This window comes from Opisthocomus hoazin, chromosome 3, assembly GCF_030867145.1.
Source record: "Opisthocomus hoazin isolate bOpiHoa1 chromosome 3, bOpiHoa1.hap1, whole genome shotgun sequence".
In the NCBI taxonomy this organism is placed as follows: Eukaryota; Metazoa; Chordata; class Aves; order Opisthocomiformes; family Opisthocomidae; genus Opisthocomus; species Opisthocomus hoazin.
Window position 1 is genome coordinate 40,375,237 of NC_134416.1, and position 14,621 is coordinate 40,389,857.

Consider the following 14,621-nt stretch of genomic DNA (forward strand, 5'->3'; position numbering starts at 1 on the left):
CCATGACTATTGAAAGATGACAGACAGTCCTCACACCTACATCAGCCAGCCTCCTCAGATGCATCCCATCTCATCTCAGACTTGTGTATATCCAATTGCCTTAGGTACTTTGCAACTGTGCCTCCTTCCACTATAGGCAATGACAAATTCTCACAAAATCTGCAAGTAAGCTTCAAGAGGCCTAACGGAAAACTCCAGGGGAAAAAGCATGGAGTACCTCAACCTTTTCTACGTCCCCTTTTCACAAGACACTCTGCCCCACTGAGCTGTAGGCACAGATTTTCCTTAGCTTTCCTTTTCCTACCAAGGTGTTCACGGAAGTCCTTTCTGTTACCCACCACATCCCTGATTTCAATGCCAGCTGCACTTTGGCTTTGCTATCTCCAGTCTTGCACATCTTTATATTCCTCCTGAACGGCCTGTCCCTAAGCTCTCTCTTGATTCCCACACCAATACACACAATCTGTTCACCAAAAATAGGGACAATCTTGCTCAGTGCAAAGCAGAAAATTGAACCAATATACATGCAGTTCAGTATTAAAGCAAAGAGTTAAACAGAAATCCTGAAAAAGAACAAGCATTAGTACATAAGTATACGAAATTATTCAAGATACTTATATAAAAATGTAAAGCCTAAATTATTCTAATTATTAATAAAAATTATTTTATTCAAGTCTGTAATTGATTCATGGGTCGCCCCATTCCTTTCCAAACAGGGACATATATTTAACATACAGACACATGGTTATAGCCTTCTACAGCCTGGCACGTTGGCCCCACCAGTATCTTAGGTCAACTACAGCCAGTCTGGATTTGTTTATTTTGGCTAAAATACAGTTCCTTTTGGTTTCCAATGTGAAGAACTTCTCAGCTCCTCCTACAGCATAATACTGTTGCTAAATTTGAATTCCTCTGCTTTGACAAAATTGTTCTTCATGCTGACCCTACCAAAAAAATACAAACCAACCTTGGAATTTAGAGTTTCAAAGCACTTGGTGTTTTAAAACGGTAACAAAAATTACTACTGAAGAGGGCTGAAAAATACATCTCCATAAATATTTGAAATGACCGCAAACAGTATCCTATTCAACAGTGTTAGGTAGCATAGAGTAACTTCAGTCTGGACATATTGATTGACCATCCTCTCCAAATAGTCTCTTCTAAATTACCAGCTCACGTTATAAACTTGTGAAATGTATGCAGCAGGAGAGTTAGGGCTGACCTATAAGGCAGAGCAAAGGAAGAACTGGAACACTGCAAATATAATGATATTTATAAATGCAAATAGGAAGTTGTACAACACTTCTAACCATATCATGGTCTTCAGCATGATACATTTTAGTCTACAGTAAGTCTTATGAACAGAAAAGTTTCTTAAATGCTATGAAACAAAGATTTGTCCTTTCAATATTTTAGACTTTTCACTGAACAGCTAAACAAACCACCTTTTTTTCTTAAAGAGCAGCTTTTCAACATATAATCTAAGCACATCTGAGAGCAATAAGAGGAAACACATTGAAAAGTATGAAGCATCTCTCTAGAGTCTAGTGCAGTGTAATTCCCTACACTTCCCAATAAAATAAGATACATGCTTGAAAATTCTTCTGAAAAACCTCTGCTTTTTGCCATTGTCATACCTTGCGTGAACTCTGTGTTCAGCTAGTAGAGATGTGAATAATCTTTCTTGCTAATCCACTCCATAAAGCAAGCATTCAACCCTGGGGGCAGGGGTTACAAAGAAATAAACAGCTTTTAAGCAGTTACCCCTACTCTGATGAAGGCCGCAGGTGGTGCTATTGATACAGCCAAGCAAAGTCAAGTAAGAATAGAATACCACATTCAGTTTTTTTGTAATGCTGAAGCAAAGCTAAAAACAGCAGAAACTGGAAGTGAATGGAAAAGATATTGACTTTCTATGGTAATTGTGTTTGCACTTCCTTTTGCCTTTTTATGATGAAGTAACCATAGAACGTTGTTTTTCTTTTCCTGAAAAGGAAATCACATAACCTTATCAAAAAATGCAGCCAGCTAAAACCCTTCCCTTCCATTCATTTAAATCCCTTTTATAAAATATAAATGCAATTATGCAAACCATTATGAAGTCACTAATCATTACTGTAATTGAGATATATGTAACATATTTAGGGAGTTGGACTTGATGATCCTTATGGGTCCCTTCCAATTTGAGATACTGTATGATTCTATGATGTATACACATACACACAAGAACAAGGCACACACATTATTGTGTCAAATCACAGCCACAAAAGATTTCACAAAAGACCATTTAAAAGTGGTTCTTTTGTGAAAGGCCAAACACCTCATTTCATCATCTAGTATAGCCATGAGGAGTTTCCATCCAGGACACAAATCCTCTATTGCTAGTCAGGGATAGTAACACTGAATTGACTAAAGTTTACCTGGGGGTCTCAATTACTGTTAATCACTCATCCAACTAATTAGTCTGCTCAACAATCAGAGAAACACCTACTGAGCCAAGAGAAAGGAAAGGCTCAGCATGGCAGGGAAATACAGATCCTGAGGAGTCACAGAGCCACTGAGGAGGCTGGGCAAGAAACCTTATAAACAAAATCTCTTTATACCCACTGAAAAGCAAGGATTCAGCTTCCCTTAACAGGGTACGCATTTAAAGAGAACAAACCCTTTTTCCACTTCACTGCAAGCAGAAGAGAAGAGAGAAGATAGTACAGCAGGATCTAATGGCATTAAACTGAGATTTGAGAGTTAATTGACAGAAATGTATATATATTCACGAAGAGACTCTGTAAACCGTACTATAGTCTACATAATAAACTAGCTCTTTTTTTTTCCCCAGCTGCTTCAGGATCTAACTAGTCACCCCAGCTGAGGCCATGGGGTTTTGGAAGGCTTACACAAGTGCTAACATCTGCTTCTATTCCCATCAACGTCAAATTTGTCAGAACATGAAACTGCACCAGGAAAACAATCTCTGTCATAGAAAAATAAACTCTACTTCCATGGCTATCCCCTGAAGTACCAAGTGTAGCAGATTTATTACATTTCCAATTTCTGTTCCAAAATATAATTTCTTGCCCAAATATATATATACACACATTTATACATATTTTATATATGTATACACACATATCTATTTACCTACTATTGTATTTAGCCTACTTTCCTGCAGTGTATCTGCATCCTGAAGTTCTTCATGGCTTAGTTTGCTTTTACTGGCCAAACAGTCAGTGCAAAGCACAATCATAACAACTAAGCCTTATATCAAGTTACAATGTAACAAATTAAGCCAGCCACTTTATGGCAATCCTTCAATATTAATACTTTTTAATTTCTCAGCAACTTCTACCCACAGTTTTACTGGTCTCTTTACTACAGCCACACTGAGGGTTCAGGTGAGTACCCTGATTTATACAGTAAATGAAACCTTACATCAAAACATTAAGCGAATAAAAAAAAAAAAAAAAACCTTACTTTTTAAAACATTCATTAAAAAGTCAAATAAATTCCCCAGCATAAAATTGTGGACCAATGAGAATCTTGGAAAAATTTATGTAGTTTTACTCTTCCTAGCGAATTGTGCTTATACAGCAAAACATGAAATTTTCATTATGTTTACACAGAGCACAGTAAATGTACACGCTTTGTCATTTGCTGCAAAGAATGAAAAAGATAAGGTACATATTGATAAAATTTTTTAAAGAAGCATCTTTACCATGAACCCTCAAGCTAACATTACTTATTCAGTTACACAGTTGGATGACACGTAATTATTTTAGACAGAGTAAATATTCACCAATTTTTGCTTTCTCTCCCCTCCAGAAAGTACATTTTTGGTAAAAAAAAAAAAAAAAAAAGAAGATTCTCTCCGCCCTTGCAAGTACAGCTTCTCTTTCACTGAAAAACAAAGATTTCGCCATAGTAAGATATGATCACCAGAGAGATCACCCAGCAGCAGAAAAACCCCAATTGCCAATTTAGCCAGTGAAGTATCAATAGTTTGTAATCGAAATCTCATACTGTAGCTCATAATAAACTCCATCTGTAGATACAGTTTTCAAAAACATTTTAGTGCCTTGAGTAAGTTCTCCCATAACTAGATATATTTCTTTTAAGAAATGCTAAATACTAACAAGAACAAAAACTCCAGTATTGCAACAACACTCCAAACGTTATAATGAAATGTCTGAAGAAAAAATGTAAGCTTTTCTTCATAATTTCCTGTGCATGCCTCCTCCCTCCAACATCGCTGCGACTACCGGAGGACTTAAGTTTATCCGCCTCACGTATGTTTACATACCTCACTCAAATGGGCCCAAAATTGTTATTGCTCAGTATTACTGATGTCTCAACATACTATAGTTTATTACTGGAAGATTCAGGAGATCCAAAAGAATAATATTAATACAACCAGACCTTTCCACTGAGATTTCATCTGTGATGACTGCAGATTAAAACCAATACACTGTATTTACACAGTGTAAAGCCAAAAAGAAGAGGTGAAAAAACACACATGGGAATGACTACTCAGCTACATCTATCTAATGAAGTAATGAATATATTAAATCTTTTGCTTTGCACTTAATAGCCTTGTAGACTTTTGACAGAATACACAAATCAAGCTGCTTCTCACTAGACTGATGATAACTGGAGGATGAAGAATCACAGAGGAGTAGGGGAAAAAAAATACTTTAAATAACCAACCAGAAATTTGTCCTCAGTGAGACGCTCTTTAATTCCAACATAAACTGAAGAACCAAAATAAATCCAACATATAACAGACATGTTCCCAGTGTAGGGAAACCAGCAAAGCACTTTTCATGTTGACACAGATGAGCAAACTCACTTCCTCCTTATAGTCTCTCCATTCTCCAGCCAGCCACAAGCTGTAGCAGGCTAAGGGCCACTTCCCCAACATGGCCGCATCTGCTAGAGGGGTCTCCTCCTCCCACCACTCAGCTCAATCAGAGTCACGTTTCACTACCATGCCTATTTATATTATATACTGCTCATTGCAACAGTGTAATTTTGCCTCAGCGAAGGGATTGCAGGTGTTATCACTTCACAAGATCTCATGAAGTACTCAGGAAAATGAGTTAGGTGAGACATGACGTACATTATGCTTCCACACAAATCCCACTTCGATATTGTCCCTTTCCTACACAACAGCAATCAATTAAAGAAAACTGATTGAATTATTCTGCTCCTTAACTGCCTCCTCAAAAGGACATGTACACAAAATACAAATTTCAGTCCAAGTGAGTGAAAAGTCATCTCACTTGCCCACCACTACCACACAAGTGCTAATGTGCTTTTCCATATGAACTATACACATCAAAGAAGAGTACATTCTGTGACCTTCAGAAGAAATAGGCTCCAACCCTCAAACCACAGTTTTTTTTCATTTATCTAAGTGCATACTCTGTTCCTATTAACCTCAGTGAAAACTGCAAGTACCTCATGCAAACTATCAGAAAGACTATAAATTACTTCAGCTTTTCAGTCCTAATGGAAACACGGCTTCTACCACAATGAGCTCTACTGACGGTCTTGAGGAGACCTCTTCAACTTCTATTGGAACTTCAACCCCTTGGGCTGCTTCTACCTTAACAAGAAGTCCTGCAAAATAGGAAAGGGTTTGGACTGAGCAATAGTCGGTGCTGGGACCCCACGCTGTTGGTGGGAGAGTTGCTTCAGACTAGCTCTAGTCTAGTCCCAGGAACTGCACACTCATTAGCAGCCGGACGTGCTTCCATCCAGCAGGAATCGAGGCTGTGTGCCCCAAGACCACCTCACAGTGTAAAACAAAGTAAGTTGGGACAGCATCTCTCTCTCAGACGAGCCAGTCCTAGGAAAATGGTGTTAAGAAAAAGAAAGCTTAGGACACCTAAATAAGAGGATCTAGCCTCCAGATCAAGAAGTAACCGTAGGAACAAGTACAGTGATGGTTTTGACGGCTTAGGTAAAATAAATGTGACGGTCTCCATACTGGCCCTATTCCAGAGTTGTCTCCCTCGTAAAATCTGCCATCACAGCTGCTCTCAACAGCAGTCCTAGCAGTTAGGCCAAGGAAAGCTCAGAAGTTGTTTCCTCAAACCAAGACTGAGGTACAAGTAAAACGCATGGCATTCCCCTGTGAAAGATTTACATCTTTGAACTGTCACTTGAATCCTGTTCACAACCATTCATGAATATGAAAAACTTGGTGTAGAACCAGGTATTTAACTCCAGCCCTTCTCCCTTTCTCCATATGAGTTATTTGGACCATCTTGATCCGTACTGGAAAAAGACTTATTACTGAATTCAATAGTTGGATGCAACTTGAAATACGTACAAAATCTGCTCTTTAGAAGCAGCTGAGCACTTACTGCTTGGACACCAGTATCTGTTATGTCTTAAACTATAGAGTCCAAAATTAAAGATATTACAAATTCTTTAAATTTGCTGAAATGACCTAAGACTCTGACATACACCGAATTTGGGGCTTAAGATAACATACTGAAGAACAGTCCCTTATGATAGATATTTTTTACAATAGGTAAAATCTGATTGTTAAATGGAAACACGTAAAACACCATCGCACAGCCACTTTCTCAAATGTACATTTTTTTTTAAATAGAAAACACATTGGACCATTTACCATTTTTCATGGTTCTGCCGAGCATAAACATATGGAGAAAATAAGATACTCTGTAGATCTTATTTCACTCCAGTGTCTGTGCTTTTATTCTCCCTGTCACAGCCAAGTCGAGAATTTCCTCCCTCCTGATAGGGAGCAGCAAGCTCACAGGTCTCCAGGCAGCCAAGCAGGAAGTTTGCAGCTTGAAGGATTTCCCCCCTTCAGTGGGACAAGGGAGGGGGGAAAAGCACTGCGAAACCTTCCGCAGACTTCAGCAGCTGGTTTGGACGTGCTTCTCTCAGCCGGGTCCTCAAGCGATGCCACCGAGGCCACGCGCAGACAAGACGCTGCCCGCATCTGTTCTGTGACAATCTCCCACTTGGGCTTTCTGAGAGGGTGCGGGCTGGCACCGACCATCCCGCCGACCGCGGCAGCCGGGCGCAGCAGGGCGCTGGGGCCGCAGTAACACCGCCCTCACCGGGCCGCGCTGCCCTCCCGGCCGGCCCCGGCACTGCACGGCTGGAGCAAGTGCCGCATGTGGCTCCGACGCCGAGCAGCTGCCGCACGCCGGCACCCCCCGGCCCCGCTCCGTCCCACCGGCCACCGCAAGGCGCCCTGGGATGAACCCGAGCCCTCACGCCCAAGGCGGACCCGAACACAAACGCATCGTCCCCTCGGCCTCCGCGCCCGGAGGAGCGAGGTCACCAGTGCGGCTGCGGGGGGGAGAACACCCGACCCCTCCCCAGCCATTTCAAAACTTGTTACTCCCCCTCCCTTCCGAGCGAAAGCGGCCGCCCCGCACCTCTCGGGCCGGCGAACCCTCTCCCGCCGCCCGGCCCGGCGCGCTCCGTTCCCCTCCCCGCGGTGCCCGCCGCCTTCCCCGGGGTGAGCGAGGCCCCCGCTCCGCTCGGCTCACCGACACCAGGAACTCCAGCGTGCCCACGTAGTCCCGCTCGGTCTTCAGCAGCTCGTTGAGGACGCAGACGCGCAGGCGAAGCTGCTTCTCCAAGTCCTTCCCGCTCTCCCCCTTGCCTTCCCCTTTGCTTTCCTCTGTCATGGTGCGGCGCTCACGGCCCGGCGCCTTCCCCGGCTGCGGGCAGCGTCGCCTGGGCGCCCCGGCACCGCGCTGCGCTGCGGGACAACGACAACAAAAGACGCCGCCAAGTTACATCTCGGGGCCGGGCTCCGGCCGGTCCCCAGCCCCGCAGCAGCCCCGGCCCCTCCTCACCCAGCCCCGGCGGCCCCAGGTCCGGAGGCGCGGAGCCAGCCCAGTGCGCGCTGCTTTCCCGTCAGGAAGGGGAGACGGAGCCGGGAGGAAACGAGCGGTCGCTGGTTCCCAGCTCGCCCTCTTAGCTGAGGGGCTGGAAAGCTGCCGCAGCAGCACAGACTTGGACATTAATCAAAAGCTTTGTGTCCATGTGACTCCAAACCCTCCCCCCCCGCTAAATCTCAGGAAAAAGGAAAGGAAACAACTTCAGGGAAGATTGCATGCCAGCAGCTGCCTGCTTCACACACGAGCTGCGAGCTCCAGTTTGAGGCTAATTGGAGATCTCCAGCAACTGAGCACAAGAATTATAAAAATGTCCCAGCGAGCCGGCTGGCCAGGGAAGCGGCAGTTGGGTTTGTTTTGGTTTAATTATCATCAGAAAAAGCTATTTCAGGTTCCCCTTCCACACCTTCCCACGAGGCGTAGATCACAATGCGTATTGCAACTGCTGTGCGTTGCCTTCGACACCCCTCTGGACAAACGTACACAGCTAAGCATGGGCATGTGCTAAGCAGCTACAAACACTACATTCTACAACAGCTATAGGAAAGTTCCTCAGAGAAGGGTATATTAGTTTTTTTTCTTTATTGAAACAAGGTGCTATAAAATCAGGAAAGTCACAGACCTGTCGGAGCAGGTCCAGAGGACAGCCACAGAAATGATCCGAGGGCTGGAACACCTCTCCTGTGAGGAAAGGCTGAGAGAGTCGGGGCTGTTCAGCCTGGAGAAGGCTCCAGGGAAAAACTTATTGGGGCTTTTCAGTACTTTAAGGGGGGCCTGTGAGAAAGATGGGACAGACTTTTTAGCATGGCCTGTAGCAAAAGGACAAGGGGTAATGGTTTTAAACTAAAAGAGGGTAGATTTAGACTGGATATAAGGAAGACATTTTTTACAATGAGGGTGGTGAAACACTGGACCAGGTTGCCCAGAGAGGTAGTAGATGCCCCATCCCTGGAAACATTCTAGGTCAGGTTGGACAGGGCTCTGAGCAACCTGATGTAGTGGTAGATGTCCTTGATCATTGCAGGGGGGTTGGGCTAGATGACGTTTAGAGGTCCCTGCCAACCCAAACTATTCTATTATTCTCCGAAAATCTCCAGGTTATACAGTTTTCCTGTCTGCACTGAAAGTTCAGACTTGCATGCTTCATTAAAAGAGTAAAAAAAGAATTCAGTAACCTTTTCAAACAGTTAACAAAAAGTGTAGAACTACTCAGTACAAGAGGAATGGATTTCTTGAAGGCTGAAATACATCAGGATGCTACCACGTAAATTTTGAGACTACTGTTAAAAGCTGAACGTTTCTCTGGCTATCTCTTTGATCTGTGACTGGAAAGAAAATGCAAGTATTCAACTTCAAGATTCCTTATCAAAGTATTTTTCTAAACCTGCAGCATCCTAAAAGGAAGGAATGAAATGGAAACCAGGGTATAAAACTCTTCTACTGCCGCAGTACAAGCTGAGGCAGTGAGAAGAGCCCTTACTGGGAGAGAACAAGCAAAGACATTCGTGTTCCAGTAACTAGACATCATCTAGCTGTCTGCCTCGGGCATCTTCCGAGAAATAGAGAATACAGTTCCCACAAGATGTTTCTCACAGAGCCAAAATAAAAAATCCTGTTTCTTTGAATGTGTCCTACTTTCCTGCATCCCCCCCTTCCCAAACACACACAGCTCCCTCGCATAAAACCTGGTCAAGAAGCAGCAGTTGCTGGGACTGGTTCTGGTACCCGTATCCTGCTTGGCCATTTGTCCATGTGCAGACTAGCCTGCAAGCTTGCATACTGACCTCAGTGTAGCTCTTCCCTCTGTGGGACACTAGTTTGGGACCACTGTTCCAAAAATAACCCCTGATTTTCATTAAAATCAGAACTTCATGTTTTTGAGGACCTCACTCCTTTGCCAAATCTGGTTCAAATGCATCGATGGGTTCAAAACAGACTGAGGCAGAAAAGCCATCACAGTCCAATGATTGAAGCTTGCTACCTTAGCCTGCCTAAAATAGGCAACCTGTCTGATGATTAGCTAGAAACTTTCTCACCTGCTCAGGTGGGCTTCACCAGTGAGGCACAGAACTGAAGCCCCAAAGCTCTGTGTCATCTGCCTTAATCCTATGGAGGAGATGAAGTTCTTCACAGTTGCTGGCACTAGCACCAACAAAGCTGATGCTATGGTGGAAAGGAAAAAAAAAAAGAAAACGAGTGATCCTCCACTGAACCCCATGATGGCAGAAATTTTCTCAAGTGATAACCAGCAAATGGATCTGAAACCACTGAGGCAGAACACCCATCTACTGTTTTCCCACCCCTAAACACATGCAGGTGACCTTTCTCAGGTGGCCATAGCCATATGCCTCTAACTAGTTAACTCCCCTGTCAGCAGGCTCCCTCTCTTTCCTTTGGGAGTGCAGAAACAAGAGACGACTACAGTTTCTGATTTCAGACATTCGCCTTTGTTCTTGGCTTCAGCCCTGTGCCATTAGTTGTCACAACATGCACGCTCACAGACTTAGGTGAAGGCTGAAAGAGGCAGGAGCAGCAGCTTACTGTCTTTTTCTTCCCCATCTATAGCAGAAAGAATCCCTTGCCTTCAAGGGTTTGTCATCTCATAGCCAGGAGACCTTAAAGCCAAAGAGATCCTTGCCCCAGTTTAGACTCCTGCTGCCCTCACACAACTGATTCTTGCTCATTCTTTCAGGCAGGCAGCTCCAGCTATTTGGGCCAGCAAAAGCATAACTGACAACACTGAAGAGATTTCTATGACTCGCTTAAGGCCACTGAACCCAGCAAAGCCCACAGCAGATGTGCAATGATAAGGAGAGTAGTTCGAAGTACCAGACACAATCTATGGGAAACAGACATGCATACAAGCTTTGCCAATTTTCCTGACAACCTGCTTGAAGTACTAAAGACAAGGGCAAATTACTCTTTCCACTCTAGTTTCAGGAAAAATTTGAATTGTTCCAATTGTAGTTTTCTCTACATCACAACTGGAAAAAGAGAATAAAGCAAAGAAAGGTAGAGTATACACACAAGATGAAAACTTTCAGCCCAAAAAAAATGTTGTAAGCAACTAAAGAGCAGATTTTACAATGTCATGTATCAGTGAATCTGACTAGCAGATAGCACTACCTGTCTTAAATAGACACAAGTTATGTAAAACAGTATATTGATTATGCTAGCACGTGAGAGACATCAAGTCTTGCTCCTTATGGAGAAAGCCACAGGTTTGGAGAAACTGCAAAAATCAGACTGTTCCCATGGGATGCTATAATTTTGGAACGCAGTGAGAACTTCTTCCATCCAAGGGGACTTGAGGCCCAAGTTTGAACTCTTTATATTTAAAGAGTCCTGTTGGGAAATACAGCACCACACAATTTTTGGCCTGTTCACAAAACCACATCATTGATGATGGATAGGACCTCTCAAGATCATCTACTCCAACCCCCCTGCTGAAGCAGGGTCACCTACAGCAGGCTGCCAGGGCAACAGGACAGGTTGTCCAGCCAGGTTTTGAGTATCTCCATAGATGGAGACTCCACAGCCTCCCTGGGAAGGCTGTGCCACTGTTTGACCAGTGCTCTACAGTAAAGAAAAAGTCTTCTCTTGTGTTCAAACAGAATTTCATGGGGTTTAATGCATGCCCATTGCTCCTTGTCCTGTTAGCAGGCACTACTGAGAAGTCTGGCTGCCTCTTCTTCATTCCCTTCCACCAAGCATTTGGAAACATTGGTAAGATTTCCCATGAACCTTCTCTTCTCCAGGCTCAACAGCCCCTGCTGTCTCAGCCTCTCCTCATATTTAAGATCCTCCATTCCCTTAATCATTTCTGTGGTCCTATCCGAAGACCTGAAACAAGTTTCCAGATATTAAAACCCTTATGCATCACAGATTGTAGTAATTAAACTTCAACGGTCTGCCATGACACTTGTGTAGTCCATGGGAAAACTACATGGATTCATTTTTGTATTGCTATGGAAGATGGCTATCAGCGCAAGACAGCTCCAATATCACATATGAATGAAATCAAACATTCCACAGGGCACACTGTCTTGAATCACAGCCCTGGAAAGGACTCTTCAGTCCAGCTGGGAATTTGAAATTGTCTTCAGAAAAAGCTGAAATATGTTTCTGAAGCTGTATCAATAGATGGCATAGCTTACTTTGCAGGCTGCTCACCAACACTCACGACTTTTCTCTCTCCAAAGTTAGTTTTCCCAAAGTACAAAAACCAGGGACAAACACAAGCCAGTCATTTCTACTCCCCTTGTAGAAAATATTACTGGGGGTCCCTTTTCTCCAGGTAGTATAGATAATGCAACAATTTCTCCCACTCTAATGTGTGTAAATGCAATGCAGAAATGGCTATAAAAGCTAAAACTAGCCGTTTTGCTATAGCAATCTTCACTACCAGAATGAAAAAAAAAAGGTAAGAATTCTTAAGAGACCCACAAAAATGTGATTAGGAAGCAATACTAAAAAAGTTCATCTGAATAAAAACGGTTTCTTTACAGGTGGCTCTAATACCATACTGAGCAGTGAAAAGGTTAGTAAGTAAGGGACTAGCTGTGAACTGTTGTGAAGCAAGTGTTGGGGGGTGAGTAAATCGAGCAGTTCACTTTTGACTCATTGCTATCTGCTCATCCACCACAGAGTTTACACTAAACCAGCTTTGCAGCCACAGGTTTGAAACACAAGTCCTTATTTGTACAGAATGGACCAAAATAATCAGTTCCGTAATCTTCCTTTATGGCATGTTTGAAGGAAGATGGAGGTACTTGAGCCACAAAGACATTTAAATGGCCCCAAGCACCGTAAGTCTGTGGAGGCAATGTAATGTAATCATCAACATCATGTGTTTACAGTGAGCTCGTATAATCAAAAGATTTCTGCAGGTATTCTGAATGCCAGCTGGTCCCCACCCAAACCCAGACTTTTTACCTCAAACTGCTACAATATTACTTTCCAAGTATGAATGCATTGGACTTTGCCACACAGTTTTTCCACCTCCAATAATGGTGCGTATCTGTCTGCAAGGCTTTCAGCAATTTTATTCCCACCAGCACAAGGGACACAGCAAACATCTGTAGCAAAATAATCCATAACATTCAGCTTTAATTAGCATGTAAAGAACTACTGCGTGATCCAAATCTGATTCACCCAAAAATAAATCTAAAAGGATACATATAGATTATGACTCTTCTGAAAAGGAGTGATTAACAATTCACTTAAAGGAGTGTATTTGACTTTCCCTATAAGAATCTATGGTACCTTTAAGAAATCCTGCATCAAGAAGCCACGTAAGTCTTATAATGGCAAGCGATCACTACAGACGGTTGTTCTTCAGAAGGATATCTAGCATGAGCCAGCACATCTCCAGAACCTCAAAACAGGAGTGCAGTTAGTTCACATACCTTTTGAATTTAGATTGGTATTAAAAGAACATGAACTAACACAAATGCACGGCAAGATCTCCTCAGGAAACTCAAGTTAGTTCAGGAAGAACCTGACCTTACGTGAAGCCAGCATGACAAAGTAAAAATACTCTCCATGAGGTTCAACACCAGCTTTGTGTACCTTGATGAAAGCTATTTAAACATATGTAGTATCTAAGCAGAATGACAGAATGAGCAGCTGCAGACAATTACTCCAATTTCTAGAGGATGTCCGATAACAGCTTCTTCACACTAGATGTTTAGCAACCTTTTTAAAAGCTGATAGGAAACTGAAACAAAACTAATTATGAACTGTGCAAGCCGAAATAAGCTGAATACGATTTATACAATTAATCTCAAAAAACTCCTACATCTTTGTGAGAAAGAAAACAAATTAACTTCAGAGTATACAAGGTCTTTCATGTTGCTAGCCAGATTTGTATCACTCTGGATTCTCCATGGGAAAGCAACCACACCTGACCAATTAAAGCACCTTTTTTGATCTGCTGATGGGAGCTCTGCAGAACAACCAAACAGAGATTGAGGAGCAGGGCTTTATGTAGAAACAGTGACAGAAAAATAATGCAACCACTTCTTTGACTTTTGGATAATAGACAGTAAAATAAAACTTGATATGAAGGAAAGCATAATGAATTTCCCATTGATTTACTTTAGAGTGAAAAGAAAAACAATCTTCTAATAATAAGAACCTAATCATGGGCTTTCAGGAGAAATGTTAGCTGATGTACAGTGAGTTCTCTAAAGACAATAGCATATTTGTTTGCTTATAATTAACCAGAGGACAGTTACTAATCAATCAGTTTCCAGCACTGGTGGTTGTACTGTTATATAAACATGCCCAACTATTCTGCAGTATTTAGAAGGTGGAAAGAATATCAGATTCACCAGCTGGTACAGGCTACTAGACAGACACATCTGTATATGACTTTCACAGCCATGCTTTATACCTGGCAAGGACACGAGATGTAGACCCACTTGAAAGCACTCTCACTCACCTGGAAATACCTTGGACACAAGGGGTAATTTTATTGCTTCTAAGTGAGGAACTTTTGTCCCTCAAAGTGCAAAGACTCACTACTGTTACTCAGAGGCTAATACATTGACTATTCTATTTAACAAAATCTTTGTTTTGCTATTCAAAAAGCTGAATTTTTCTCAAGCATTTTAATATTCTTACTGTTATACAATGACTTAGAAGATTTTTTTTCATCTTTTTTGATGTGTAACGTTGATCAGTAATGTCTCTAGCCATTGCATGTGTAGTGTAAGGTACTGTTAGTATTTG

The 14,621-nt window shown here is 42.5% G+C and overlaps 1 protein-coding gene across 2 annotated transcripts in view; it reads right to left on the reverse strand.

The window, feature by feature from the left end:
- PREX2 (phosphatidylinositol-3,4,5-trisphosphate dependent Rac exchange factor 2) overlaps positions 1-7,927 on the reverse strand; it is a 192,078-nt gene extending 184,151 nt beyond the window's left edge. The window contains exons 1-2 of one of the 2 annotated variants that reach the window (XM_075416030.1): positions 7,845-7,927; positions 7,533-7,747 (exon numbers count right to left, since the gene is read on the reverse strand). In XM_075416030.1, coding sequence (XP_075272145.1) covers positions 7,533-7,673 — 141 coding nt within the window. In that variant the 5' untranslated portion in view covers positions 7,674-7,747; positions 7,845-7,927. Of the gene's footprint in view, positions 1-7,532; positions 7,766-7,844 lie in introns of those variants that run through there. The other variant, XM_075416031.1, reaches the window with a different exon arrangement.
- Positions 7,928-14,621: the final 6,694 nt, after the last annotated feature.